General features: G+C 40.1%; 2 protein-coding genes across 5 annotated transcripts in view; one reads left to right on the top strand and one right to left on the bottom strand.

Moving 5' to 3' along the window:
- AIDA (axin interactor, dorsalization associated) overlaps positions 1 to 25,808 on the top strand; it is a 30,773-nt gene extending 4,965 nt beyond the window's left edge. Inside the window, exons 3-11 of one of the 2 annotated variants that reach the window (XM_062571564.1) lie at positions 5,324 to 5,377; positions 7,503 to 7,557; positions 12,918 to 12,981; positions 13,430 to 13,536; positions 15,524 to 15,535; positions 17,915 to 18,037; positions 20,559 to 20,681; positions 21,155 to 21,272; positions 22,116 to 25,808. In XM_062571564.1, the coding sequence (XP_062427548.1) occupies positions 5,324 to 5,377; positions 7,503 to 7,557; positions 12,918 to 12,981; positions 13,430 to 13,536; positions 15,524 to 15,535; positions 17,915 to 18,037; positions 20,559 to 20,681; positions 21,155 to 21,272; positions 22,116 to 22,212 (753 nt within the window). In that variant the 3' untranslated portion in view covers positions 22,213 to 25,808. The remainder of the gene's footprint in view (positions 1 to 5,323; positions 5,378 to 7,502; positions 7,558 to 12,917; positions 12,982 to 13,429; positions 13,537 to 15,523; positions 15,536 to 17,914; positions 18,038 to 20,558; positions 20,682 to 21,154; positions 21,273 to 22,115) is intronic. The other variant, XM_062571565.1, reaches the window with a different exon arrangement.
- Positions 25,805 to 26,807, bottom strand: part of MIA3 (MIA SH3 domain ER export factor 3) — a 27,451-nt gene continuing 26,448 nt past the window's right edge. For all 3 annotated transcript variants that reach the window (XM_062571560.1, XM_062571561.1, XM_062571563.1), the window contains one exon: positions 25,805 to 26,704. In XM_062571560.1, the coding sequence (XP_062427544.1) occupies positions 26,376 to 26,704 (329 nt within the window). In that variant the 3' untranslated portion in view covers positions 25,805 to 26,375. The remainder of the gene's footprint in view (positions 26,705 to 26,807) is intronic.

The raw sequence follows: 26,807 nt of genomic DNA, 5'->3' as shown, positions 1-26,807 counted from the left end.
GCAGTGATGCCTGTTTCTAAAGCAGATACAGCTTACAGAAGAGGTTGACGTTTAAATGTATCGTTTGGCAGATCAGAAGGGGGCAGATGCACCTGATTTTCAAAGAGCCTGTTGTCATTTGAGCCTTACTCTCAAATTGCGATGCCGATTTTATTAGTCACATACACAGCCAAGCTCCTCAACTTTTTGTGAGATGTTTAAGTAACATCATTCTCTTCCCCTCTCCTAGCAATAGTAATGCTAGTCACAGCAAAAATGACTCCCATTACTGCTTACAAAGAAGCACTTAAACCTCTTCATATAATAAAATCTTTTAGTCTGACATTAAGCTTCTTACTCTTCTGGTCTTCCCTATTTCTACAGGAGTTGGGCTGACATAATCTAGTGATCATGATCAGTTACTAGCAGCATTCCAACAGAGTGTAGGAGCGGAGTTTAGCACGCTTCTATTTTTCCAGGTTTTCAAGCAATAGACTTCAATAGAAGCATATTTTCTCTCTCCACACCACTCAAAAATCTACTTACCTAAACATCTACTTTTGCTCAACTCAGTTCCTGCTGATGCATCCACCAGCATGCTATTTCCTCCTCCTGTTTGTGGAAAGCCTTTCTTTCACTAATTTCTTGTCATTTCCGGGTACTATTTGTCATATAAGAGCCATCTCTTTGTTTTTCTGAAGGCAGATTAGTATGTTCAGTTCAGTGTTTGATCACCTGATTTCACTGGCCCAGACTGAGCACAGAATTTCATGGATTGGGGAAGGGGGAAGACAAGATCATGAAGCTAATTATAATTCTGTCAATCTACCCTCATTCCAGTCTCTGTGTAGCTTTATAGCTAGCTGTTTCCTAAAGGACTAAGCACACTATTGAGAATTACTGGGAAGCTGTCATTGTTTATAACTTGATATACCATGTGGGAAAGATAGACTTAAGCAGAGATTCCTCTACATCAAGGAAAAACTACTATCTTTACAACTGCAGGGAAAGGAGAAGGGTAGGTTCAAATTCTCAGCCATATTTCTCTTTATAATTTTTTAACACATTAGGATTATTTTGTGTATCACAGGTGGTGTTACAGTGTGGCTTACTGCCACATCATAATTGATAGTGTATTAGTTGCTAATTTAATCATCCAATATGTTAATCCAACAACACTTGACAGATGCACCAAATGCCTTCTTAGGTGTAAGTAGTGTGAGCCAGCTGTTGTTTAACTTGTAGTAAATGTGTAGTTCACTGTAAGAATTTAAACTTTGCAAAATGATAAAATGGGCTAATATTAAAATTGATCTGAAGAGTCTGTTCTGAAGCACTCCGTGCTGCTTCATTTGATAGGGAAGACTGGTCTCCAGAATTCAGTGTTCATTCCTGGATTCTCAGCTTATGGGGGCTTCTCAGTCTTCCTGTATCTACCTCTGGATGTAATTCTGGAGTTTTAGTCCTTAGTGAAGATGGTGCCACGCCTTGGATAATTGACAATGTTGTAATCTTCGTTAATGATTATGAACTTGGTTGAAGACTGCGCAGAAATACTATAAATAGCAAATCATTGTTAGTGTTTAAATGTAATTACTCTGCGGTGGTTTTAAGGAGGCTATGCAGCACTTTCAGCGCCTAGGAACTCCCTAAATGGGATATTAGCAGCATATTGTTACTGGCAGACTTATCTCAGCCTTAACATCTGCATCCCACCTTTCCTTATTTTACCTTCATTCTCTAAAACCTATCCTCATCCATGATCACCCATTGTATTTTGCTTTGTGAATTGATCCACTTAGGGTTTGGCTGTGGTTGTCAGCTTGCCTCCAGCTATGGTTATTCTCACCCAGTTCTCCACACAATGAATGTGACCTCTCAAGCCCTCTGCTAACCACAATTGTAACTTTCTTGTGCTGAGCTAGTATTAAAAAATCATGCCTTTTGTGCAATGGCAGCTTGCTGAAATAACAGCATTGTTGTATAGTCTTAGTATGATTCATTAAACTACTGGTCTCATAACAGCCTAGACCTCACTTTAAAGCCAAACTCTGCTCTGGCTCTCTATTTATGCAAACATCTTTGACTGCATTACAGTTAGCACAGTCATTACTCACACAACTGCACAGAAGAAACTTTAACTACAAGATCAACTGCCTTTTTCCCTTTCTAATCACTAGTTTACATAAAACTGAATCTTAACTGCTTTAAACTAGCAAACTTAATTACAACTTCAGTCCTTAATGAAATGCAGAATGTTTTCTGTGCCGGAAAAAGGAGCCCTTGCATGGGATAGTTGCAGCTGAAAATGATAGCAGTGTTTAGCTGCATTTTTAACTTTCGGGTTGGGTGTGGTCCCTTAAAAAAATAGTTATGAATAATGCCTGCTGGGAGCTTGCCATATTTCAATAGATTCCATATAAAACCTATTCTTTACTATTTTAAGACTCCCAAACTCTCTTCAATTAATCCGTTTCTAGAGACACTATTGCCCTTCAGCCCCCAGGAGCCAAAGGACACACATTATGTACGGTTCAGTCCTATTAAGAGGTTCCTAGTTCAGGCAAATTAAGAATACATAGTTAAGAATCATCAGGATAGGGGACAGTGGCATTGCTGAGCTTATCAGTGAATTAACAACAGAGACAGGAGCCAAGTAGCATTTGTTGAATCTCGTTCACAGTGTGGGCTTAATGCTCTGTGTGTGAGACAGCGCGAGGAAGAACAGCATGAAACTGTTTGCATGTTCTGACTGTTGTGGAGCACTCAGACTGTGTACGAGCACCCTGCAGACTCTGAGCCCTCTTTCTCTTGTGCAGTTGAGGGGTTGTGATCTACGTGGAATTGGCACGCTGTTTGCTCGGCGGTCAACACCCAAACCATAGGAACAGCTGGGTTTTTGCAAATGTTAGAGTTGTACTCAAACTTCAGAGATTTCCCCTCCCTTCCCGAGGGAGCCTCTGTGGATTCCTCTCTCTTACCCATTACTTCACACCTTCCTCTTCTTTGAGGCTCTACCTTTGCAAACATACTTTCCAGATGTTTTCAAATGTAAGAAGAAATTTCTTGTTATACTATGGCTGATTAGAAGGATCCAGTGCAATCTCTCTTTATGGACTGAGAATCTGCTTCTGTAGTCCTACCTGGTGTCCTCCTGCAAAGCCTCAATCTACAGATCCCATGTGTGGAATGTGTGTCTGAAGGTGTTGAAATGAATCCAGGACTGTATGTTCTCCTTTCCTTTTCAAAAAACTGCATTTTCTCAAACTATGCTGAAGAGCCAACTCTGGATTTTCGTTGTGTAGCAGAAATTATTTCAGGGAGCAGGAGTTTGATTGGACCTCGTTTGTAAAATGAACCTCCACAGAAATGAAAAGCCACAGTATTTTTTTTTATTAGTACTTTTTTCACTCTGCCATGTTGCATGCAAGCATACAGGCTTGTTGCTCTATAGTAAAATTCCCAAACAACACGCTGCTGCACATGCTGCATCCCAGGCAGAGAAGAGAACAATGTGTGTCCTGTGCTAAGACACATCATTCACCACTTTCTTGGAAGGTGCTCAAAGGAACTGAAATTTTATATAGGACCTCCATACAGTGGACAGTAATGTAAACTACAATGACGCAACGTCTGGATTAATGCCATGTTGTAACAGAGCGTTTAAAACTAGCGGAGATGCCGGTTGGGAAGAAATGGCTTTGAAAGCTTTGATGGGCCTGTGGTGGCAGATAAAAATCAGGTATCCAAGACTTCTGCAGACTCCAGCTATTGGCTTCACCCATGAGGTATTGATGTCTGATCTGCTGGTGAATCAGCTCCTGAACTCTTTCAACTTTCGATGTGGCATAAGGTAAACTTGCAGCTGGAGCCTTTTAGCTTTCAAACTCTTACATTGAAAGTAACGGTGGCCAAGGAGTTGATTTAGACACAGTTCTGTCATACTGTTGATGGAGAGTTGGTGCAGATGACGGGAAGTTAGCTGTGAACACAGGCCTGTTTTTTATCTGCTGCTGCAAGTCTTTGGAGCCCTAATGTAACCCTTCCTTAAAAAGGAAATTTTGGCTTTTGACTAATACCACTTAATTTGCCAGTTGCCCATGCTTTTGAAGTTCTTTGATGCTAGAGTTGCACACTAGGACATCTTTTTCTTCCCCTTGCATCCAGCTTAGAGGGAGACCTGTTTTTTGATACTGCCTAATTTAAAAGAAGAGAATGAGTTTCAGGTGCATGTTTCAGCTTTTATTTTCCTACTAGGGGAAAACTTTCTTTGAAAATAAACTGCTTTTTTATAGCTTCATTGTTGCCATTTTTTCTGCCCTATAAATGTCCTGTAAAAGAATTGGATTTAGTTTTGGCCTCACCTGGGCATATGAACTTTTTTTTTTCCCTTCACTAAAAGCTTTTAGTTGGTAAATAAACTTTTGATGTTCAAGCAAAGTAAAAATTACTGTGCCGTTTTGTCCATTTGATGTTAATTACAGACATCTTAATTCCTCCAGACATTTTTCAATTGATACAAGCAGAAACTAATTTGACTGCTGCTTGAGGTTCTTATTTTGTGAGACATAAGAACTTCAGTAGCATTGTCCTTAAAGCAGAATGCTAGAGAATGGCTATACTGAAGGCCTTGCCTTTCTTCTACATTTTTTAAATAAAAACACGAAGTTATGTCACAGTTCTGCTAAGGGATGTTGTAGATGGCTGACAAGTTTGAATCGAAGAAATTCTATCTTATGCCTCATTCAGAGTTTAGAGCTTAGAGGAGCTTAGAGAAGCTTAGAGAAAATAGAACATTAGAAAAATAATCCCTTTTATGTTTCCTTTCCTACCAAACCCCACAAAAGTGGACAGTGCTTTTTTCAGTGCTGAGATACTGGGCATCCATAACTTCTGAGAAGGGCTGACTTGGTCTGCTAACACTGTAATCTAGATAAATGAACTGTAGTCATGATTCCTAAATTAAGAATAAACCACTCAAGTTCTCTAAAGCTAATATACTGGCTTGTTTTGATTTTTTTTCTTTTTTGGCTCTCCCCTATCACTTCAGAGTAGTTGAGTTTATAAACAATTTATGATGTGGTAAGCATTATTATGGTTTCTGCTGAGTGAACAACTCCCATCTGTGCTGATGAACCATGGGGAAGGGAGTTCAATGGCAGATGTTTCAGTTTCAGCTATTGCACTTTCAGTAAATCTTATTTGTGAAATAGCTTTTGATGCTGAATGATCTGATATCGAAAAATAGATTTGAAATCTTTACAGGAAAAAACAATTGTTCATATTTATATTTTTTAAGTAAAGAATGTCAATATGGAAATTATTTCTTCTTTTTCCCTTTCAGAAAACCATAGCTAAAATTGCAACATGCTTGGAACTGAGAAGTGCAGCTTTACAGGTATAGCTCTTTTTCCCATGTGATTTCACACTTCAGTGATAGACAATTGTAATGCTTTTTCTAGCTAGTTTAGTGACTTTAGACACAGTCAAAACTTCTGAAAACAGAATGAAAGACCCCTTTAATGCTTAGACTTTCCAGACTGTCAACATAATACCCCGGGTGGCTTCCTGAAGATCTTTGAGTGGTTAGAGGAGCACGTGTTAGAGTTTATACAGGAATGAAACTGTAGATTTTGTGTCTCTGGTTCTTTGTTTCTTTTTCCTCCTGCAGAACTGATTAGTTTCTCTGCCTAATATGTGTGCAAGAGTAGGAAGTTCCTTGGAGTGACCCTTGCACTAATTCAGCCTCTTCACAAGTCATGAATTAAGCCAAAGTGTGGTTACTGTATTAGCTCTTTCCCAGTGAAGGGTGGTGAAAGGCAAATTTGGCACCAAATTGCTTACAGCAACACCTGTGACTAATTGTGTTGCTGTTCAAGGTACAGCAGCTCCATTGTGCTGCTTTCAATTGTTCGTGAGGCTGAGGGAGAGTGAAAATTTAAGCAGCAGGCTGGAGCTGGACTAATGAGGTAGGAGCTGATTAGTTTAGATGCTGTGCAGCATTCAAAGAGTTATTTAATTAGCTCTACCTATCTTTCTATCTTGATCTGACCTGGGGTCTTTGAACAGTTTGTTTGTTCTGAGTCAGGGTAGTTTTGTTATGAGGGCAGACTCTTCACTATGAGACAGTTTAATAAGTCAGGTGCTTCTCAGCACAACAGTAGATGATGTAGAAACATCTTTAGCTGCTGAACGGAAGAGGCCCTGTCTCATAAGAACAGCCTTCCTTGATTTGATTCCATCTTGTAGTTTCTTTCAGGGTTTTATAACCTGGTTCACGGATTTTTTGTTTAGGTTTTTTCTTTTTGTCTTTTGAGAGTTTAGGTTTTTTGTTTCATTTTGTTTTTTAAGTAAGATGAAATGGAAGCCCCCCTGACCTTTTGAGGAGAATAAGAAAAATCGTGTTTGTTTTTTGGTGACACTGGCTTTTCCTGACTCACCCTTTCCCCAGTTGAGGTTTATGCCAAGCGAGTCACTCCTCCCTCAGCAGTAACTCAAGGATTTTATAATCTTCTGTGAGGTACTAGAACTTCTCATCCGTCTCACTTTGAGAAGCATTTTACATGCTGCAGTTTTATTATGGTTTCTTAGCAGAGTTAATGAGTATGGTCATCTTTTACTGCTCTTCTAACAGTATGCATATATGCACTGTCTTATAGTCACCTTTGATCCTTTGTTGACACCTAGGCAAGATTAAGAGAACTGCCAGGCTTTAAAGAAGTGTTGAAAACAATAGATATTCCTAAAAGATGCTGAGGATGCAATTAGACAATAGGTAACCCTCTGCCAAAAAGAGCATATCCAGTGCCAATCCCCTTATTTGCACCATTTTTATTGTACTGTCTCCGCCACTCATCATCTCAGGATAGGCAAGTTCAGCTCTCCAAACTAGCAGTGAACTAATTCAGAAGAAAAAGTTAATAAATTTTCTGTAGAGATAATAAGTCGAATAGGCTTACTGAGAGAAACAGATCAGTGCCCTAGCCAGATACGGAAACTGCATGGTCAGGGTTGGAGAAGGCGGAGATGGGAGTCCCTCTTTCATGTGCCGCAACCTCTTAGGTCAGCTGTTTTTTGTCAAACTTGTCCTGAGTATGATAATTTCTGCTGCTGTTTCAGTGTTGTAAGTATTTCTTGAACTACTTTTGGAGCTTATCTTACTTCAGAATCGTTTGATTGGGGAAGAATTAAAACAAGTTCCTCTATCTTAATGTTCCCATGTGTAGTGAGTGCAAAGGATTAACTAGTTACTTTAAAAATATTTATCCTGTGTTAAAGCTTGGAATTCTAGATAAATGTGTTGTCAATGCATGAGTAGTAGCATGCTTTCTGCCTCATCTGTGAACCTAGTCTCTGCTGGGGAGTTTTTGTTTGGGTTTTTTTGATGACATAGCTTTGAAGTAGCTTGGTGTACTTGAACTAAGGACGTGCCTTACATGCTTATTATGAGATATAGTAGCTTTGTCTGGGGGCTGGGGGAGAAGTGCATACCAAATTCTGACTCTTTCTTTGTAATGTCCTAGTCCACGCAGTCGCAGGATGAATTTAAGCTTGAGGATCTGAAGAAGTTGGAACCAAGTAAGTAGTATCTTTGTATTTTAAGTGCATAATGTTTGTCATTGCAGTGGAAAATCTGACAGTAGCATGAATACTGACTGACCACAATGTGGTTGGCCAGTAATACTGTTTTTAGGTGGTTCTTCCAAATATCTGCTACCACATAGACAAAACTAGACATGCATTAAGGAATATAATAGGGATAACTTTGAAGTATAGTAGTCCTAATGTTTTGGATAATCTATTATTTTTTTCTCTAACTTCATTAATTCTTTGGATGCTAATTTTGCAGAGAATAATAATTTAAGCTATCAGTACTGCAGTATATAGTCAAATATAATCTATGAAGTTTGACCCTTTACCTCCATATTACTATTTGAACAGAATTTCAATACTTTGTGGTCTTCCTACTTGCAACATCAAATATGTTTTTCTTTTAAAAATATTTAATGTGTGCTTATTGTAGCCAGTCACCTGTCACCTACCACAGTAATGCTACTAGACTAACGAAGTTAGAGTCAGGCCAAGGATGAGTCAGTCCTTGGAGGATTCTTTTTTTCCCCAGCTGATCCTGGATCAGTTTTTGGTCCATCAATTCAGAAATAACTTTCTTGTAGGAACTACATTTATCTGCTACGTTTTCCTTCTGGTAACATTGACTGCTTTATTTTCAAAGTATCCTTGTGATCTCACACCGTATCTAAACAATATTATCCATAATGCTAATATTTCTTTTATTCTTGGGGAACAAGAAGTGTTGAAGAGCTTCCTTCATGCTGGAAAAAGCTGGTTCTATTTTGCTTCTGTCACAATTGTACCATTTAGGGGAATATTTAGAATAAACATTATGGATAGGAAAGTGTTGCTATACCCACTTCATGGATAGCTTCTTTGCACTCCCTTTTTCTATGTAACTGGCACAAGATCATATAGGAAGCTTATGGCGAGGCAGGGCATGGAATTGAGGTTCCTAGTAGTTCTACCAAAATACAAAGTCCAAATGCATTTAAATTGATCCCCCAAAATGGAAAGTGAAGGTACATAATAAGAGTGCAGTGTCTATGAAGACCATAAACTCAGGAAAGGATTTAATTGTTTGTTAAAATTGTTTATTTCTTTTTTGTGCTGCATATTGTGTATCTGGAATCTGCCTCCTTTGATTTGGAATTATTTCATACCAGAAAGCTAGGTACTCCTGCTCTTTGTTTACAAAGTATTTAAAATGTTGTAATTAGTTACTGACCATGAATTTTAGACTCTGCTATGTAAATGGCCTGTGAGGGACTATGTGAGGGGAGAGGGAGAAGAATCACATTTTAATTGGTCAAACTATTCTACAGACCAAAGGAAATGGATATTGAAGGGTTTAATCAAAATTTGCATTCTGCCTAAAAGACTTAATGCCTTCCTTGAAGCTCTTTTCTTTTAAAAGGTGAGGTTTTAATTTACACTATCACGATCCTGTTCCTTATCTTGCCTTTCCTCATAGAATTGATTTTTAGCTGTTAAAAAAACTGCTCAGCAGTATGAACCACACTTATCCCACTCTTCATACAACAAGCAATTGTGTTAAAACTGAGGGACAGTGTGTGTGGTCATCAGTCTTTAAAAACACTGAGTTATTTTCCTTGGAGGGGAATGGGTAGAATGGGTGCTTCTACAACAACGATTGAATGCTGCAGTTGTGACTTGGGTTGCTCTGATAGTGCATTGGCTTGTTTCTCTCTAACTGCACCTTTGTTTCGTGGTTTTAAAAAATACCTTGTTGAATAGGTTAAATCTTAATCAGGCCAGCACCAGCCATTTCATAAAATATATTAGGAAGTATTTTAATTTAGCATTTTGTTGATTTCCTTTTACATCCTAACAAAATAGGCTAAAAACTCTGGATTGGCAAATGCGAATAATGATTCCTCTGTTATGCCAAGTCAATCTATTAGGGAAAAGAAAACAGCTATTCACATAATATGGGTTGTTTTAATTTTTCAAAATGGCTGGGAAATTTGATTTTGGTGTTGTTATAACAACCAGTACGCTTAGATTTATCCCTTTTTTTTTTTTCTGTGTTGTAAAGCTCAAAGAGTTTTTCTACTTACTGAGCTCTCATTCCATACTGCATGTGAAGGAAAACAGTTGGCTAGTTTTGTTTGGTTTTAGGATTTGTCACTGAATCCTTCATGCTGGAATAATGCTACAGAAAGGTCCATACAAGTAGTTCTTTTGGAAGTACACTGTGTGAAATCATTACTAGCACACTAGATCTTGCAAATCCTTTTCTTGTGAAAGCTTACACCAGTGTTAATACACATTAAAAATAGGTGGGCTGTGATATCGCACATACCAGTACTGGCTTTCGTGTGTAAATGGGATGAAGTGGATCAGGCAGTGTTCTAGCTGAAAATCAATGTTTTTTTTGCCAGGCCAGTTTGGTGGCCTGCGTGAGAGTTACTGCTGGGCAGCAGTGCAGTTGGGAGCACGCGTTCGCAGCGAGGATCGGACTGTCCCTCCTGCAGTGGCCCCTGCTTAAAGAGTAATTTTATGATTGCTGTAAACCGTTGTCGGTGTCTGTGTTCGTAAGTGTGATAGTTCTAGCTAACACACTTACTTAGTTACTAACTGAGTGACTAGTTCGGAAGCTCTTAGTGTGTATGTATTACAAGAGAAGCAGGTACTTGGTTGTACTGGAGAACTTGATATCTGAATTGATTTGTGTATCATCTATTTAAAATGATATGCATTACATTATATCTTGTTGGCTGTCACAAAAAAAACTGAACGGACAGTGGTCTTTACCAAATGGGGGCTTACTGGTCTTACTGCTCGGGCTGATATTCTCATTTGACACCTTTCAAGAAAATAACAAATCTACTGATAAGAACAGTGTGATGTTGCCCAACATCACAACAGGAATGTCACTCTCGAAAAGGTCGCTTCTGCGTATAAGCCTGCTGAAGAGCCTTTAAAAAAGACTTCTCTTGACAAACCAACATAGATACAGGACGTGTTCCTGGGAATCTGCCTTTTAATTCTGAAATCCGAGTTAGCGACCTGGGGCCTCTGCGTGGATCAGCAGCAGCGTTATCCGAGGGGAAGCACCCTTTCCCTGAGAGGAGGTGTGTGCTAAAACCAAACAAAATGAAACAAAAAGGTAGCTCGTAATTTGGGCGTCTTAAGCAGAGCTTCAAGGCAGAGTCTTATAACCTGGACATTATAACCTAGTGTTTTTCCTGTATCTGATTATTTTGTTTTAAATAACCAAAATTCTAGTCTGTGATGGTAGGTGAAAGCGAGTTTTCTTTCCCCCTTTTGCATTTGCAAAAGTCTTTTGCATTGGTTAGCTTCATCCTTAGCGGCTTAGAGTAAGTATTTCCTCAGGCTGAAGGCGGCAGATACAGTACTTGTCCCTGATTACACGTGTTTGAAGGGGCATGTTTAATAAATCCCGGTACAGGGCTTTGCAAAATTGTTCTCTGTTGGAGGCTGAACAGCGCGTAGCCGCAGCGCTGAGTTTCGGACGCCGAGGCCGTCGGCGGGCTCGCCGTGGCGCTCCTGTCCGCGGTATGTTTTGGGCCCTCTAGCGCTGGCTGGGGTGGATTGCTGGAAGGCTCCTGCGCAGGATGGTCCTGGGGGAGAGGGGGAGAGGGGAGGCCGGGGGCCGTGCCGGCGCCCCGGCGGCCGGAGGAGCACTGCCGTGGCTTGTGCTGCCGCTTCGGTCTGCGCTCTGCGAGAGGGTTTCCTTTCCCGAGACTTTTCTCGTTGGAGTAGCTTTGCTTTCCTTCTCCGGCATGATGGAGCCGACCAAGGCTAGGGGATTTCTGAGAGGGATAAAAATCCCCTTCTTTTCCTGAACCTCATCTGTGCTCACGAGTTGTCGGCTGCTGTCCGTCAACTGCTTCCCTTTTGGGAGGTGGTTGTGGTTCCTCACCGGCGTGCGCAGACCTCCACTGATGGTCCCGCAGGGCCCGAGTCCCTGGAGGGGGGAGACAGGTTTGGCGTTTTCCCGCAGGCCGTCGGTTCTGTCCGTCGCGTCTCTGGCCGAGCGCAGCCGGCAGCTCTGTGCTGGGTCCGCTCAGAACTGAACTAAGCAGCTACCTGACCTCTCGCATGGTGGTCCAGAAACTGGCTGCACTGCCACCTACGGAGACTGAGGGGCCTAGCAGTGACTGCTCAAATGTAACTGGCTTTTTTCATACTTAGGAGTGTTTGTGTAATTTCCATGCTGTTTAAAAATGTTTTTGTTATCATCTGGAAGGCATAAGGGGAGATTTCCAAAACCTGCTTATGCAGAGTGAGACTCAGTGAAAGGACTTGGCTTTTCCCACTCCCTGCTCCCTCCTGGCTGGTCTCAGATACTCGCTACCTGCCAGGAGATTGCCTCCCCTGCAAGCTTTCCCTCTTATGTCTTTAGGTCCTTTAACCATCATGACTAGAGCAATACTGCTGAAGAGAAAGTAGGCATGTGACCCTTTTGGAAGTCATTAACGACTGAATATTGGGCGGTCATTTGGCTTGAAACTAACCTAGTTCTAAACTGATCCCTGACATGCAAATTGGTATCAGCATGCAAATGGTTATCTAGGTTTTTAAATCGATATATGCATTTTCTACGGCCTTTGTGTAGCACTTTGAAATTTCCACTTTCAGCACCTCTGGTTTGCATGATTATTTTCTTTTTGTGTTTTTAGGGATATTACCTTTACTAGTTAATGCTTTGGGGAATACAAGTTAAATGTATGATAACTAAAACTTGATTAAATTTCCTATACAAAAGGCAAGGCTGTGCAATTACAGTGAATGCTGGAGAGTATAGCTGGTTTCTGTGGACCTTAATGCTCAGATACTCTACTCCATCCCTTCTGAATGTTTCTGATCTGCCCAGATATCTGCACACATGAATGAAGAAGTAGGAAATCTCAACTAAGTTATGTGTTCCCAGCATGCCTGGACTTCTACAGTTGCTGTTTGGATGTGCAGCCTATGTGTGTGCTTGCGTGTGTCAGTTTTGGAGCCTTCAGTCTGTTTGGAGCTGATGCCAGTAACAGCACCACCCTCCTTTGAATAACTACCAGAGATCCCTACCATTACCCCAGGGGCCTGTAGTCTCTCCTCGTGATGTTTTTAGTTATTGCTGTATTTATCTTCCCTGGCTGTGTAAATGTGGTAGTGATTATATACTGGAGTTTAAGTTAGCCAGTCTCAATGCTACAGTGATATGGCTCTGACCAGGACTGTATAGATGTTTAAAACATGGAGAGGCAGACTTTTTCTTGTCATGATCTGATGTTTTCTGTGAAGTGCACGTAGCTATGCAAAGTGATTAAATTAATCATGATTTATGGATATGGATTCTTAGCAATTTTCTTTTTTTCCTCTCTCTACAGTCTTAAAGAATATCCTCACTTATAATAAAGAGTTCCCCTTTGATGTTCAGCCTGTCCCACTCAGGTAAGAGAGAGGACTGCATCACTGCATGTACAGACAAGTGTCTGAAAGGGAGTATGGTCTGGGAACTTGTGTATATCTGAGACAGGAGAATTTCTAGAGCTACACACATGCTGAATTGCTTTGGGTAAATGCAGTTTAAGAAAGAACTTTTGAATTCTGGTTATCTATATACTGCTAAAAATTAAGCCTTTGCTCTTGGTAGTTGGTAGGCCCATAGGTGTCTCTGAAATTGCATCTTTTTTGTTTGTATACTCTTTGCTCTCCTTGTGTGGGCTGAGCTCTTTACAACCTCTGTCAGGGTCCAGAGGTACAACAAGTAGCTGATCAGAAGCATGAGATGACATTAAAGTATGTTGCTTCATCTCTACATTAAGATACTGACTTGGGAGTTGAAAGCTAGACTAACCTCAGTATCTGTAGTCTCATTTTTCTTTTTCATGTTTTACAGGAAGATTTTAGCACCTGGAGAAGAGGAACACTTGGAATTTGAGGAGGATGATGAGGAAGGAGGAGCTGGAGCAGGGTCTCCAGACTCTTTTCCTGCTAGAGTTCCAGGTAGGGGCACCAGTAACATATGTAAGTTCTGTCTCTGAGAAGCTGCTTTCTCTAACTGTGATTTGAAAAGTTTGGATGAGGAGCAACAGGCTAATGTAAACTGTAATGGCATATAGGAGAACCATGAAGGTGGCCAGTGTTTTTTTCCCTCAAAAATGATTTTTTTTAATTGTAAAATAGATAATGTATGAGATGGTACCATCTACCTCAAGTAATCTGTCTTTATTCCTTTTTCAAATTTAGTATTTTCATTCCATGCATTTTCTTAACTGTATTATATGAGGTGTTGCAAAGGCATTCAGATGTGAACTATGGCAATGTTTGCTCCTGTAAATAGCTTTGCCTCCTGCTAGGAATGTGATAAGTTGTTGCTGGTTAGCTTTTTTTTGCATCATCTGGTGAGACAACAGCTTGGATTAAAGCCCTGCTGAGGAAGGATAAAGATGAGTAGCACTGACTTTGCTAGCTCAAGTCCTTGTCCACATGAAAGCATTTGTAGCTATGGTTGTACCTGCTGATTCTGGAGAAGATCTTGTATCTTCAACTTTTGACAATTTATTAGGTAACAGAGCAGTACTTTCCAATGGAAGGTCTTTTGGTTGCTGGTCTAGTTTCTTTGCAGAAAAAAAAAATCTAGTTTTAGAGCGTGCTGGCATGCTCTGAGTTCTGAAAAGCGATAACAAGTAGGGAACCTAGTACTGGAAATATGATCCAAAGAGCTGGGGTGTGGCATTACTCATACCTGAGGAAAACATGACCTTGTCCTTAGAATTGAGCCAGTGGGTGCCACTGAATATTGTCCCTGTAGGCTATACTGACGCAGACATGCGGGGCCTACACTGCTTACAGTAAGCTCATGAATAGGCTATAATAAATACATTGTGATATTTCATTATTGACATTCTACTATCCTTACCTTTGTAATCCATCATGATAAATCCATATGTGAAGATGCATTCTGTCTGTCCTGACAGAACTTTCCATCTGTTGGAAATTTCATTTTGGCTTCCTCTGAGTACGTGTATCTCTAATTGTATTAATGTGCACAATTCTAGATTTTTCTGAGTGGAATTTAGCATTAAATGCTACCTCTGCTCTTTGATGCTGTCATCTCTAGGTAGCTAGGTGGATGACAAGTTTGAGGAAGAGAGAAATACATATTTCTGGCTGCTTTTTTTCTTTACCTTTCAGCACACTGGTTAGATAAGGTTTAAGGTGTGGAAAAAGTGAGAGATCTTAAGTAGTTCACTGGAATGGTGGTGAATCAATAATATTGTGACCATTTACCACAGTGCCAACAGTTAACCTCTGTGCAACTCATTGAAGCTATATGGATATAATGGACATGGTTAGGGGCCTTGTATGTGCTTAAGAAAGAATGAGAGCTGACAGTAGACAGGTTCAGTTTATAGTTAAATCCTTTTCTAAGAGGTAGGATATCCAAATCAGGAAAAAAAAAAAAAAAAAAAAAAAGTAGCTTGGGACATATATTTTCTTACAGAATTGCTTCTCATGATAATTCCATGCTTTAAGAGGAGGTGATAGTAATTCCTAAGCTTACTGATGTTTTATATTGTAACCTACTTCATGATTTGCATATCTGTCTTTTCTGATTTTTTTCATTAAGATAAACTTTCCCATAGCTATATTAATCTAAACCCCTGAGTTGATTTTGTACTACTTCGATAACACAGACCTTATTTCCCTGTTGAATGTAAATTTTTGTGCAGTTTTCTCAGCTAATTCAGTATTGGATTGCTGCTTTCTCTGGATGATGAAACTTAAACGAAAACAGTTTGCAGCCTTCTAAGCTGAGCTTTATAAGTCTAAGTAGACTTTCCATATTGAATTGATAGAACTTTGTGCACTCTTTGCTTCTATATGGCTTTAATCCATAATCCGTAACTGTATTGTCTAACTGACCACGGTCTTGTCTTCTACATGCATGGCTTCATCGTTATCACATTGCACCATTCATCTAACCCAGGAGCCAATGAAGGTATGATAACCTTTTAATACATACTATAATTTCTTTGATCATGTTCATGTAGCTATGACATCCTTCATTTAGCTCTTAATTTCAGCCCTCAAAATACAACCTCTGGTAACAGTTGAAGAACTGAGCATCTATTTGTTGATCTGTATTTGCCTTCTGTGGCAGAAAAAGGGAAGGTCGTATTTGGTGATGTACCTTATATAGTGCTCTAGAAGTCTTACTGTGCTGATAAAGACATGCTGACTTGCAGTGTTGCCAGAGTTAGGCATAGCTAGCTTTTCTTTAATGGATTGCATATTTGATGGGATGTCTTATACTAAATGTACTCATGTACTTAAGACTTCAGTCCTATAAGGAGATGAGCTGATCCAATGGCGTGCTGCCCCTGGCTGTGAAAGTCTCCTGGGTATCTACTCCTTTGTTCCAGTGCTGTGCTGGCAGCAGATTCTTCTGTGAGCTATTTCCATTTGTGAACCCAGAACAAGACTTCTCATTCTTGTCATGCCTGCTAAATGCTAATGGGCCCAAGCTATCGTGGCAGACTGGCATCACGATGGCCAGCCCTACTAACGTACCTCAGAGATGTTACTGTCAGTTGATGTCTCCAATGTGAAATGACTACAGAGGCTTCAGCAAAAGACCTGCCAGGTGGTTGTGGCTCATGTGAAACAGGTGTAGAGCTGCTATATTGCAATGCTAGCTTGGCTGTTCCTCCAGTTGAAGTGGCAAAGAAACTGTGTTTCGTTGGACACCATCTGTCCTACTGTTCTCTCACCCACTGAAAGTGAGCTTGACTTTTCTGTTCATTGCAACTCCACAATTTCTGAAAAGCATTTTGCAGTAGAATTTTTCTTAAGCTATTTTTTAAATATATGATAAAAGGCAAAAGTCTGATGCATCTTTGAGGTTATTTTAGGTGTCAAATATCCTGTCACTTGGTCCCTTTGAATGATGGACAGGAAAACTGGAAGTTACAGCTGATTATGACTCTTGACTGGGCATGCTGCTCTTTGAAGATCACTGAAAAGTGGCAGACAAAAATTTTGTGCCAAAGAGAAAAGAGACTTCCTTCTGCCTTCCATAAGGTTGAAATAAGAACCCTGACTTTGAACGTCTGTTCAAGAGATATTGCAGGATGAAGCAGTTGTGTGTATGCTTGGGGGCAGAAATAGATGTTCTCTTGTAACTTTATTTTACCATTTCTCACTTTATCATCAGAAGTCCATCCTGTTACTCTGGAAGGGTGGGTCAAATTCTGCCATGATATGTTCTGAAGTGTCCACAGATGTGGTACCAGAAGGTCATGAGTAGTAGCTAAGACAGGAAGTACTAAAATGTGCTGTATAATAGATGTGATTCAAGCCTTGCTGATGATCCCAAGAGGGGGACTGAGTATGGGTGTGCTCATGAAATCATGCTGAAGCTATGGCTTTAGTTCTGAGAGCAGAATATATGGTCCCCTCTTTCAAAGCCAGTCCTGCTAATACGGCAAAAAATACTGAGTTCTCCAGCCCTTCAAGAATATCAAGGGAAAAGAAGGATGAAGGAAAACCTTATTGGACTTGCCAAAGGAAACTATTATTTTGTTTAGATCTCAAAGCCTTGGGATAGCATTTTTTTTTTATTAGAAAATCAAAACCTTATATGAAACTTGTCTTGCCAACTGCACTGTCTTCCTTAGTGTACTGTAAGGATTCACCTACATTGACATCAGCCTGTGACCACAAAGATACCTGATGTTAAAGTTTCTTCATACAGAGCTAGTAACTCCTTCCTTAAAGCAGAAGAGATGCAAAAACTGTTTCCTCCACTTCCTTTAAGTCCTTACTAATGGAATTTAGATAACTAAGAATCTCTCTTCTGGTTTCCCTTTCTCCAGTGGGATTTGCAGCAATGCCATTTTCCTCCTTATTCTTCCAGTCTAAATGCTCAACATGAGGCCAAGTCTTATGTAGTGGGATCGGTACTCCTGATTAAACATCTGAACTTCCTGCAGCTGCAGCTTGAATCCAACCTCCCACATTTTAATTCTTAAAAACAATATAAATTTTGCATTATTATTTTGCATGAGAGCAGGAAAAAACACTTTAAACAAAGTTCCACACTGTTCTTAGGGCGTTACAGTTTTCTATGGATTTATTTAACTTGAGGCAGTCCTGGGAGTTCTTGGTGGGGGCTTTGAAGTATGTCAAATGATGTTGTGTATCTGTGCACACAAACTTTCTCATAGTGCTATGTACTATCAGGGCATGAATCCTTGGGTTTTGAAGCCTCTCTGGAGAACAGCATCTTCCATGAAAGATGATAAATAGCAGGTGGAATAAGCAAGGCCTTTGCTGTAAGATTACGTAAAGGGTTAATGGTATGTTTTACTCATTCCAGGTACTTTATTACCCAGATTGCCATCTGAACCCGGGATGACATTACTCACCATCAACATAGAGAAAATTGGTCTGAAAGATGCTGGGCAGTGCATTGATCCTTACATCACAGTCAGTGTAAAGGGTAACGATTTCTGTTCCTGCCTGCTCGTATCTGGTGTGGAGAAAATGTGTTTTCTGAAAACTGATTGATTTTAAACCTACAGGGAAAAGTATTTGTTGCATCTTTTTGATGCTTTTATCTTCTGTTGTGGACTTACGGCTTTTATTTTAATCAAGGATAGGAAAATTCTATATTTGAGAGATACTAGGAGGTGAATCTCCTCCCTGCTCACCGCAGGAGCGACGCTTGTCTTTGCACCCTGAGGTGTTTTCCCCAGGCTGGGAGCCGAGTATCAGCGATTTGACAGACTGTAAGCCTCTGTCCCATGTTCTTCAGCTAGCTCTGGAGAGCAGGTCCCTTTGGACTGCTTGTACTCTCTGGTACCTGTTGGTTTCTGGGCTTTCTGGAGACAACAACCCCCCTGCCCCCGGCTCCATTATAAAGTCAGGATTAAAGTCAGATTTTTGGTGTTCTGAGGCTTTCTGCTGGGAGTATCTGCCTCTTTCTCCTTCCCCATTTCTTAGCAGGAAGCTGCTGTAGACAGGATTGCTTACTCTTAACCTGCCCTGCTTGATTCATGCTTATATTTACAATTTTCTGAGGTATATCATTTTTTGGTTACCTGATTAAAAATATGTAGTTGAGCCCAGATCCTCTAATTATGTTTAGTTTAGTTTTGATGATGACCTTGTACATATCCTCTGTAGATGTGCTATTAAAGAGTAAATGTAGGGATAAAAGGTTTGTTAGATGTTGTAATTGGGCTGCTTCCTCCACCAGACAAGTTCTTTGGCAGAGGTGGGGGACACAGAATCTAATGTCACTTGAGTCCCAGTGATGCTTCAAATGTTGCCTGACAAATAGGTAGACAGAAGGCTTTATCTAATCCTGCTTCCTGTGATGATTTTTGAACAGTCAAACCTTCTGCTTTACTCTGAAAGCTGTTCACCTGGTCAGGGTGGAAGGCTGAGACATGACTCTCGCCTTCCCCAGCTGATACGCTTGCCCTACTTGTTTCCAGTCTGGGAAAAATGCTGTATTTATTTGTTTATCATGTTGCTGTAGGTTTGCAGTGTTATTTTTAGATTATGTACTATTCTTCAGGCTCCATTTTGTTAATCACTTCTGGATCTTTATTTGCCCCAGTAAGCTAGAAAGCTGAGGGACAGGGAACTTTAGTGGCAGGGCTAGCCGGACGGATGTGGGTTTAATCAGAGTTAATTCTTTCCTGTTGAATTTCTCTTGGCTAGCAGAGGAATAACAGTGCTAACAGGGTTCTAACATTGAATCCTGGGACTTATCAGAAATTGTAAAGCAAATATTCAGTGTTCCTATCCACTGAAGTGCTTGTCTTTATTAACAATTATGTATTGTTTAAGCCGTTGCTTGTCTTCAGAGATAGCTTTCATTTCCTTTCTGGAGCCAAGGGAGACTGTACTTTGCTAGGCTTGCTTTCTCAGCAAGTGTTGCTATTAACAGGTGGTACTTCAGTTGCAGGCTTTTAAAAGCAAGGGCTGCCAAGTGATAGTGTAGACAGTAGAAACAAAAAGTGTACGGGAGGCTATCGTCTATTTTGTTAATAGTGATTTTATACTTTATTTCTCGATATTTTTGGTGAGAAAAAGTAACTCTGAAAAGTCATTTTATTATGTTAAAAGAAGCCTCAAGATGCTTAGTAGTCTCTTTTTCAGCCGTCTTATATGAGGTCTGCTCTACTATTGGCTTAGAGTGAGGCTTTCTGCATCCTGCAAATGCATCGCTGGTGACCCTGGCCTGCTGCCTGAGAGAAGTGTGTCCAGGGGCGCTTCCAGGCCCCAGCCGGAGCCTGCGCCCCAGGCACACTGTGGCTGTTACATACTTGTAATCTTGACTGCAACATTAGCAACTTTGCTCCACCTGAGGGAGAGGAAACACTAATGAGCGAGAAGGAGAGTAAAAGGACAAAAGTGCACAAACGTGCTGATGTGAACAGCAGAAATTTAGTGAGAAACAGTATTGTGTGTTCTGGCTTGTGCCTGAGCGGCACAACCCGCAGTCGATGCCGACAGCGGGAACCCAACGCAATGGCCCTCGTCCCTCTCTCGACTTGTGAAGAGCCAAGGGAGTAACGCACGCTGTGCCTAGGCTGCGAAGCGAGGGGGGCTGCGATGACTGCTGCTTGAGCAGATCCTGCGCGGAGGGGAGCTGCGCGGTGCCGTTCTGCCTGTTCAGTGGCAATCCTGAAGCTGTGCTCAAGTCCTGCTTGCAGAGGGAATGGAATCCTTTGCTGACAGCAGCAAGGAATGACCTCTTGAAATAAAAAGACGGATAGTTCCAAATTTTCTTCTTAAACAGTGTCCAAACGTCATCTGCTTTCTCTTTGCACTCAAAAGATCAGATTGACTGTAGAGTATGATTGCCCCTTTTTAAGGTTAGAGAAAAATCCAGATGGGCATTAGATTTCCATTGGATGTTTTAGAAATTATTCGTAAATCTCATAAAGAAAAGAGGACTTAAATGTCTAGGAAGCTTCTGCCATTCTCATGGTATTTCTTTCCTGCAGATTTGAATGGGATAGATCTGACTCCTGTGCAAGATACTCCTGTGGCTCTGAGGAAAGAGGACACGTATGTCCATTTTAATGTGGACATTGAGATCCAGAAACATGTTGAAAAACTAACTAAAGGTATGTAGTGTCAGATATTGCAAATGGGGCCCAGAAGCTTTCAGAGTGTAGACACTAGGCTGCTCCTGATCTAATAAACAGGTGTGCATGAGCTGCTGCTGTAGGGCTCAAAATCCAGATGTGGATAAAAATAGACCTTTACATCCTGTATTGGTCATTGTGATGACTTGCAGGCAAAAGAGGAATGAAAGCAGATAAAAATGCAGCAGTCTGCTCTGTTAGGTATTCAGCTGCTTTGTGGCCTTCTCAAATCATTGGACAAACTTTTGCCTATATATGAGTAACTGAGCTGGGAATGCAAGCTCACGTGAGTGTGATGAGCAGTGTAAGAACATGGTGTGTCTTTCAAGTAAGTTATGAAATCATTGGAGATAATTCCCTCTGTTGTATGCAGAGCACCTTAATGGCAGATAAGTTTTTTGATAATTGTTGCCCATAATTGCTAACTTTCTAATAAACTACTTCCACTCCAGGTGCAGCTATTTTCTTTGAATTCAAACACTACAAGCCTAAGAAGAGGTTTACTAGCACCAAGTGCTTTGCTTTCATGGAGATGGATGAAATTAAACCTGGGGCAATTGTTATAGAACTGTAAGTGACTTGTGGTTATAGATGCCAAGGCAGGTGCTACAGAGGAAGTGAACTAGGCTTCAGTTACAGTGTGTTGCTTGTTGCATCGAGGAAGGTTTTACGGACTCATTGAATTGATTTCCATAAAAAAAAAATTTACTTTTAATAAGAATGGAAGATAAAATGCTTTTAGACAAGTAAAATGGCTGGAGACCTTTCTCAAAACTAGACTATTTCCAAATGAAATGCTGGTGTCTGTAACTGAATGAAGTTAACAAATTCTGTGTGGAAGTCTCATTTTGACCTTAGCTTGAGCATCAGATCGGTTATATAAGAAAATATTGAACTCTCATGAACTTCTAGTACAGAACTTCTATAAAGAAAATACTATTTGAAGTGTTCAGTATTGATTTTAAAATTGAATTTTTATGAATGTAACTGTGTGGGTGAAGGTGTATTAAGGAAGGTTTTGGGTTCTGTTTGAGGAAGAGAGGGAACTTGCAATTCAGAGCATCTTTAAGTATTTAACTAATGTTGCCGTTGGCTGCAGTACTTCTGATGTACTGAATTAACTGGTACGATATTTCCTAGGATCCAGAGTATTATATCCAGAATTCTCCTTACAGAAAGATTACATGTATTTAAAAATTAAAATCTTTATTTTGCTAAAGTAATATTCCAGAGAAAATACTGTTTGGAGTTTCTTCGTGTAAATCTATTCATTATTGTTCATTTCAGTAAATCCTAATGGATGTATTTGAAAGATTACAGCAATAGGATTTGGAGAGGAAAAGCTTTCTGGTATGCTTTCATTTTCCTACATAGTCTTTGGCACCTACTAACTTAACTTCCTTGTGGTTACAGGTACAAAAAACCCACTGACTTTAAAAGGAAGAAATTGCAACTGTTGACCAAGAAACCACTCTACCTTCACCTCCATCAAACATTGCACAAGGAATGACCCTGTTTGTGAGACTTCTGTGAACTAAACCGCAAGTCATGGTAGCTGTGTGTAGTAGCCTTAGCCTCCAAGGGGCAGGAAAACGACTATATTCATGCCAGGAAGTCAAATGGGACCATCACACACTGCACAGCACTACTACAGGGTCAGAGGCAAGCCTACCATGCAAGTGCAAGTTTTTTTCCGTACCTTCCAGATACAGGTTTTTCTGAGAGCCCTGAAAAATGTTGACTGCTTTTCCTAATTTTGCTGTTCAGAATTTTTTACCTTAACCATTATTCTCCTTTGCCTCAAACTCCACTGAAGGATGGAGACTGCCCCTTTGCCAAACCTGTAGCAATAAAGATGCGGCAGGCCTACTAACCAGGTTACACTTGCTGTGCTATTGTAGTTCCTCTCATCTGCATTTCAGAGTCCTCTCTAAAGGACTGGATGGCAGAAAACCGGGAAAAGGACAAGGTGGGCGGGAAGGAGCTTGAGCTATCGCAAGTGATGTAAAATGAGGGAGAGGAGGATGCTGGGTCAAGGCTGGGAGATAAGCTTGCTTCAGAAGAGCTTGAGTCAGCTGGTCGTCTTTGGTCAGGCTAGGAGGAGGAGATGACTGCAGATGAGAAGACTGAACTATGATTTTAACAGCTAAATCTTAGTTCTTAGACTTGCCCGATCCACTCTTGCCAAGTTTTGGATAAAATATATATTGCAAACCTTTAAACCACAGTTACTCCCAGGTAGAGTTATTCTTTCTTCCTATGTCTTGTCACAGAACAGTTTGCAAAGATGGGTGGAGGAAGAAGAGAGGCTTCTTTTGGGGCCTCATGCTCATCTTAAGGGGGGGCGGATTTTACTGTTTTGGTGATAGCAGGACTGGCCCCTTAGCGTTCAACAGTGTCAATTTTCCAGAGCTTTTTAATAAAGTAGATCTGGCCAGCAGGTTGACCCACCTTTTACATGAAACTGCTGTTTTTTATGGAAACTGATTATATGCAGTTTTCTGCATATTTTGTGCAAGTCTGGAAACTTACTTTAAAATTACCTTTCTATGTAAGTAGATAGGATTATCCTTTATTTTCTATATTATTGATTCAGTGTGTAATGAGCTGCAGGACATTGGCTTATTATAACACAATTTCACTCACTTTTTGACCTAATAAAGGGACAGAAGTAGAACCCAGTCAAATCTTTCATATATTTGAGTGGATATTTAATACAGTACTTTAAGGTTTGATATACTTCCTGCGTATCTAACTAGTGCCTAAATATTCTGCTATGCTAACAAAAGACCCAGCACCCAAAAGTGTCAAATGTTAGGGGTTTTTTGAAACAGTCTAGATGAAGATGTATTACTAATTCCTCTTCTCTGTCATGTAATGTTAGGATGTTGCAGAATGCTTTAAGAAAAAGGATGTTACTTCTCCTTGTGACCTATTTGTCTGTTCATAAGGAGATGTTCAGAATTCTTTTTGTTTTACCATATTGATTAGGATAAAAAGCAATTTCTGAATGTCCTTATCTTCTCTCTTTACCTCTGTTCTGGCATACCCAAGGACTTAAATAATTGCATTAAGTGAGGAAAATTTAACTCTTTTGACAAAAACCAGCAACAGTTGCTCAAATTCCATTAATGGCTGGAAAAAAAATTTACAGAAGTAAAATTGTACTTTCCTGTTTACAGGTCTTTGAAAGACCCCCCCCCCCCAGTGGTATTGTATCTGATACCTCAGGATACCAAGCTCTAAAAAAAAAAATATCCCCATGAGTTACGGAAATACTCTGATTTGGGTGTACCAGATACCATACAAAAGGAGGATACATACATTCTGAAAAACTGAACAACAACAACAACAAAAAACTCAGCAACTTTACCCTTCAAACTGTGTAAAAAGGCTGGACAAATCCTGATGGAGCAAAACATTAGTTTAACTTCTACAGTTGCAAATAAATCCGAGTTAATAGCTGTATTAATTTACCAACAGTGCTTTGCTGGTTCAGGCCTCTTTCTAACCTAGACGTCTATAGCACCAGGCTTTTGCGTGACGCACATCTTGTCTTGCTCAGCAAGTGAACATGCTGTGGCTCTGTCCCTGGTCTGACATCCTACTGTTTCTTTTTTTTTTTTTTTTTTTTTTTTTAGCGTCACTCAATATGTGGTAAAAGCACTGAACTAGGTTGTGTGTGTTCTGCCTGTCACTAACAGTACACTCACCCTCCTCCCGCTGCTCCCAGTGGATGATTCCTTCCAGCTGGAAGTTGTGTTAATGCTAACTACAGTAGGCAAGGGAAGAGACATCAACCATCATAAAACATTGCGTTGGGGAAGAAAAGATGCTAAACTAGCAGAATCTGACTTTCAAGTACATATGTTCAATGTGTATGTAATTAGCCACTATTCAAATTGAACATTTTCACTTGAATTACAAACCCACTGTTTCAGCTACTTACCGTGACTCTTCCCTAGCTTGTAGATGTTTGTGTTAACTCCAGTCATATGATGTCAAACTTTGAAGTATTTTTTGTTAAATACACAAGTAGCGCTTTGTATTTAACTAATTGTGAATTAATGTTTGTAGAGTGTGAAATACCATTTTTAAAGTTGCTTCTATCTAGCTTTCACATTTTTTTTCTGCAAACTGGCTTTCATTGAAAGGACTACTACTCCACAAAACACAAGCTCCTACATGTATTGTTTTATGCTTCAGTGATGTTCTATCTTGTCTTTCATCTTAAATCTAAAGCTTACTACTTGTACTGTAAGAATGTAACACCTACATGACAAGTTTAATGGCTGCTTGTACTCTGGCAGTAAAGCTATAATGGCCTTTCATTAGTTTTTTTTTTTTTTTTTTTTTTTTAATTCCTGACAGACTGACAATTCCTGATGTCCTAACAGAGTACTGTTAAAACCGTTTAGTGTCTACATAATTGGCCTGCTATGCACAATATTACACATGTCTACAAAGTGCTAACTTTACCTTCAGGGATTTCTTTGAACATCTGCAGGTATACAGCATTTTTAAAGTTATCCTGTGTTCTGTGTACATAAACTGATTTGAAGCAATATCTGTTAATATGGCTTACTTAAAAACACTCTGCTTGAGGATTTTTTTTTTTTAATATAAAGCGAAAAATGCTGTAAAACACAGTCAAGGCTAGGGAAGCTGAATTGTTATTGAACATAAAAACTTAAACTCAGTTCTCAAACCCTGCTTAATATGCTGCTTTCTGCCCCTTCTCTTCTGAATGCTGCAGGAAGCCAGTTTTGAAAGCAGAAGAAAGTGGCTACTAAATTTCTTCATTTCTAGAATCATAGAGCCCTAAACTCTATTTCTGATCTAACCACATGATTGTGGCTTTCAGGAGCTCAGGCTGTCCATAGTTTCCAGCACTACACTGCCTTTCAGTCAAAGTCTGCATCCCCCACTGTCTTCATCCATGAAGCGAGTCAGTAAAATTAACACAATCATTAATCTTACAACCTGTGCAACTACTCAGCCTTGATTCAGTTCTTAAACTTGATCCTGGCTCTAGCATTCTTTGGTTACACGACTGAAGCAATGTCCTTTCTGAATAAAAAAAATGGCACTGGAACAAAGTCTTGAGCACTTAGCAAAAGGAATTTCTTTTTATTATAACTTTCCTTTGAGTACAGTATCATTTGTGCTTCTGATCTCTGACCAGACATCTTGTTTTGTTTTTTTTTAAAAAAAAAAAAAAAAAAGTCCTTAGACTCCTCATGTAAACCCCTGGTCTACAATAACTGCAACTTAATGATGTGATGGAGAAGGCAGGTAAGATAGCATTTTACTTAAAAATTATTTCCACAGGAAATGATTTGATTTACATTTTTCACGAAATCAGTTCATTCACCAACTGGTTACATAGGCTACATTTAATTAAAACTAGCCACACAGGTACTTCCTTTCTATTGCACGTTTAGAGTAGGTTCAAGTCCATCACAAAAACGTTCTTGCAGCCCAAGAGGATGGATGAGTTTAAGGTGATCATAAATGCACATAAGATGTCTATAGCAATTCGATAAAAATTAATCCTGCAAAAGCTGAAATATACTGAAATGAGACAAACTGTTTCAAAGAACCATCTTCTAAAGCCCTGACTGCAGGAAGTGTGCTAGAGTCCGTTCTGCTGAGCTGCTGATCACACTGCAGTTAGGGTTTCTGCGCTGGAGGCTGTGTATAGTCCTTCGAGCCTGCTGGTGGTGGTGGTGGAGGGCTTGCTGGGTAGTCTCTAGGTCCTGATGGAGTCAAGTCTCTATTAGGAGAAGGCATATAGTCTCTTGAGCCAGGTGGGGATAGCCGTGGGCCTGGAGGATAATCTCTTGGGCCATAAGGACCTAGGGGTCGAAAAGGAGGATGCCCCCGTCCATATCCTCTTGGATCTGGAGGTGGTAGTGGGCCAGGAGGCAGATCTCTCATTCCTAAGGGTGGGCCAGGTAAGAAGTCTCGTACAGCTGGAGGTGGTAAGGGAGCACCACGAACTAGAAGGAAAGGAAGACATTGAGTTAAAAGAAATTTTGCTCAAATCTAAAAATATTAAGCTCCCACTTTGTTCCTCATTTTGTAAGTTGTTGAAGCATCTCT

The sequence above is a fragment of the Rhea pennata genome, chromosome 3, assembly GCF_028389875.1.
Source record: "Rhea pennata isolate bPtePen1 chromosome 3, bPtePen1.pri, whole genome shotgun sequence".
NCBI lineage: Eukaryota > Metazoa > Chordata > Aves > Rheiformes > Rheidae > Rhea > Rhea pennata.
Note: the sequence above shows the minus strand (reverse complement) of the source record. Positions and strands in the feature narration are given on the sequence as shown.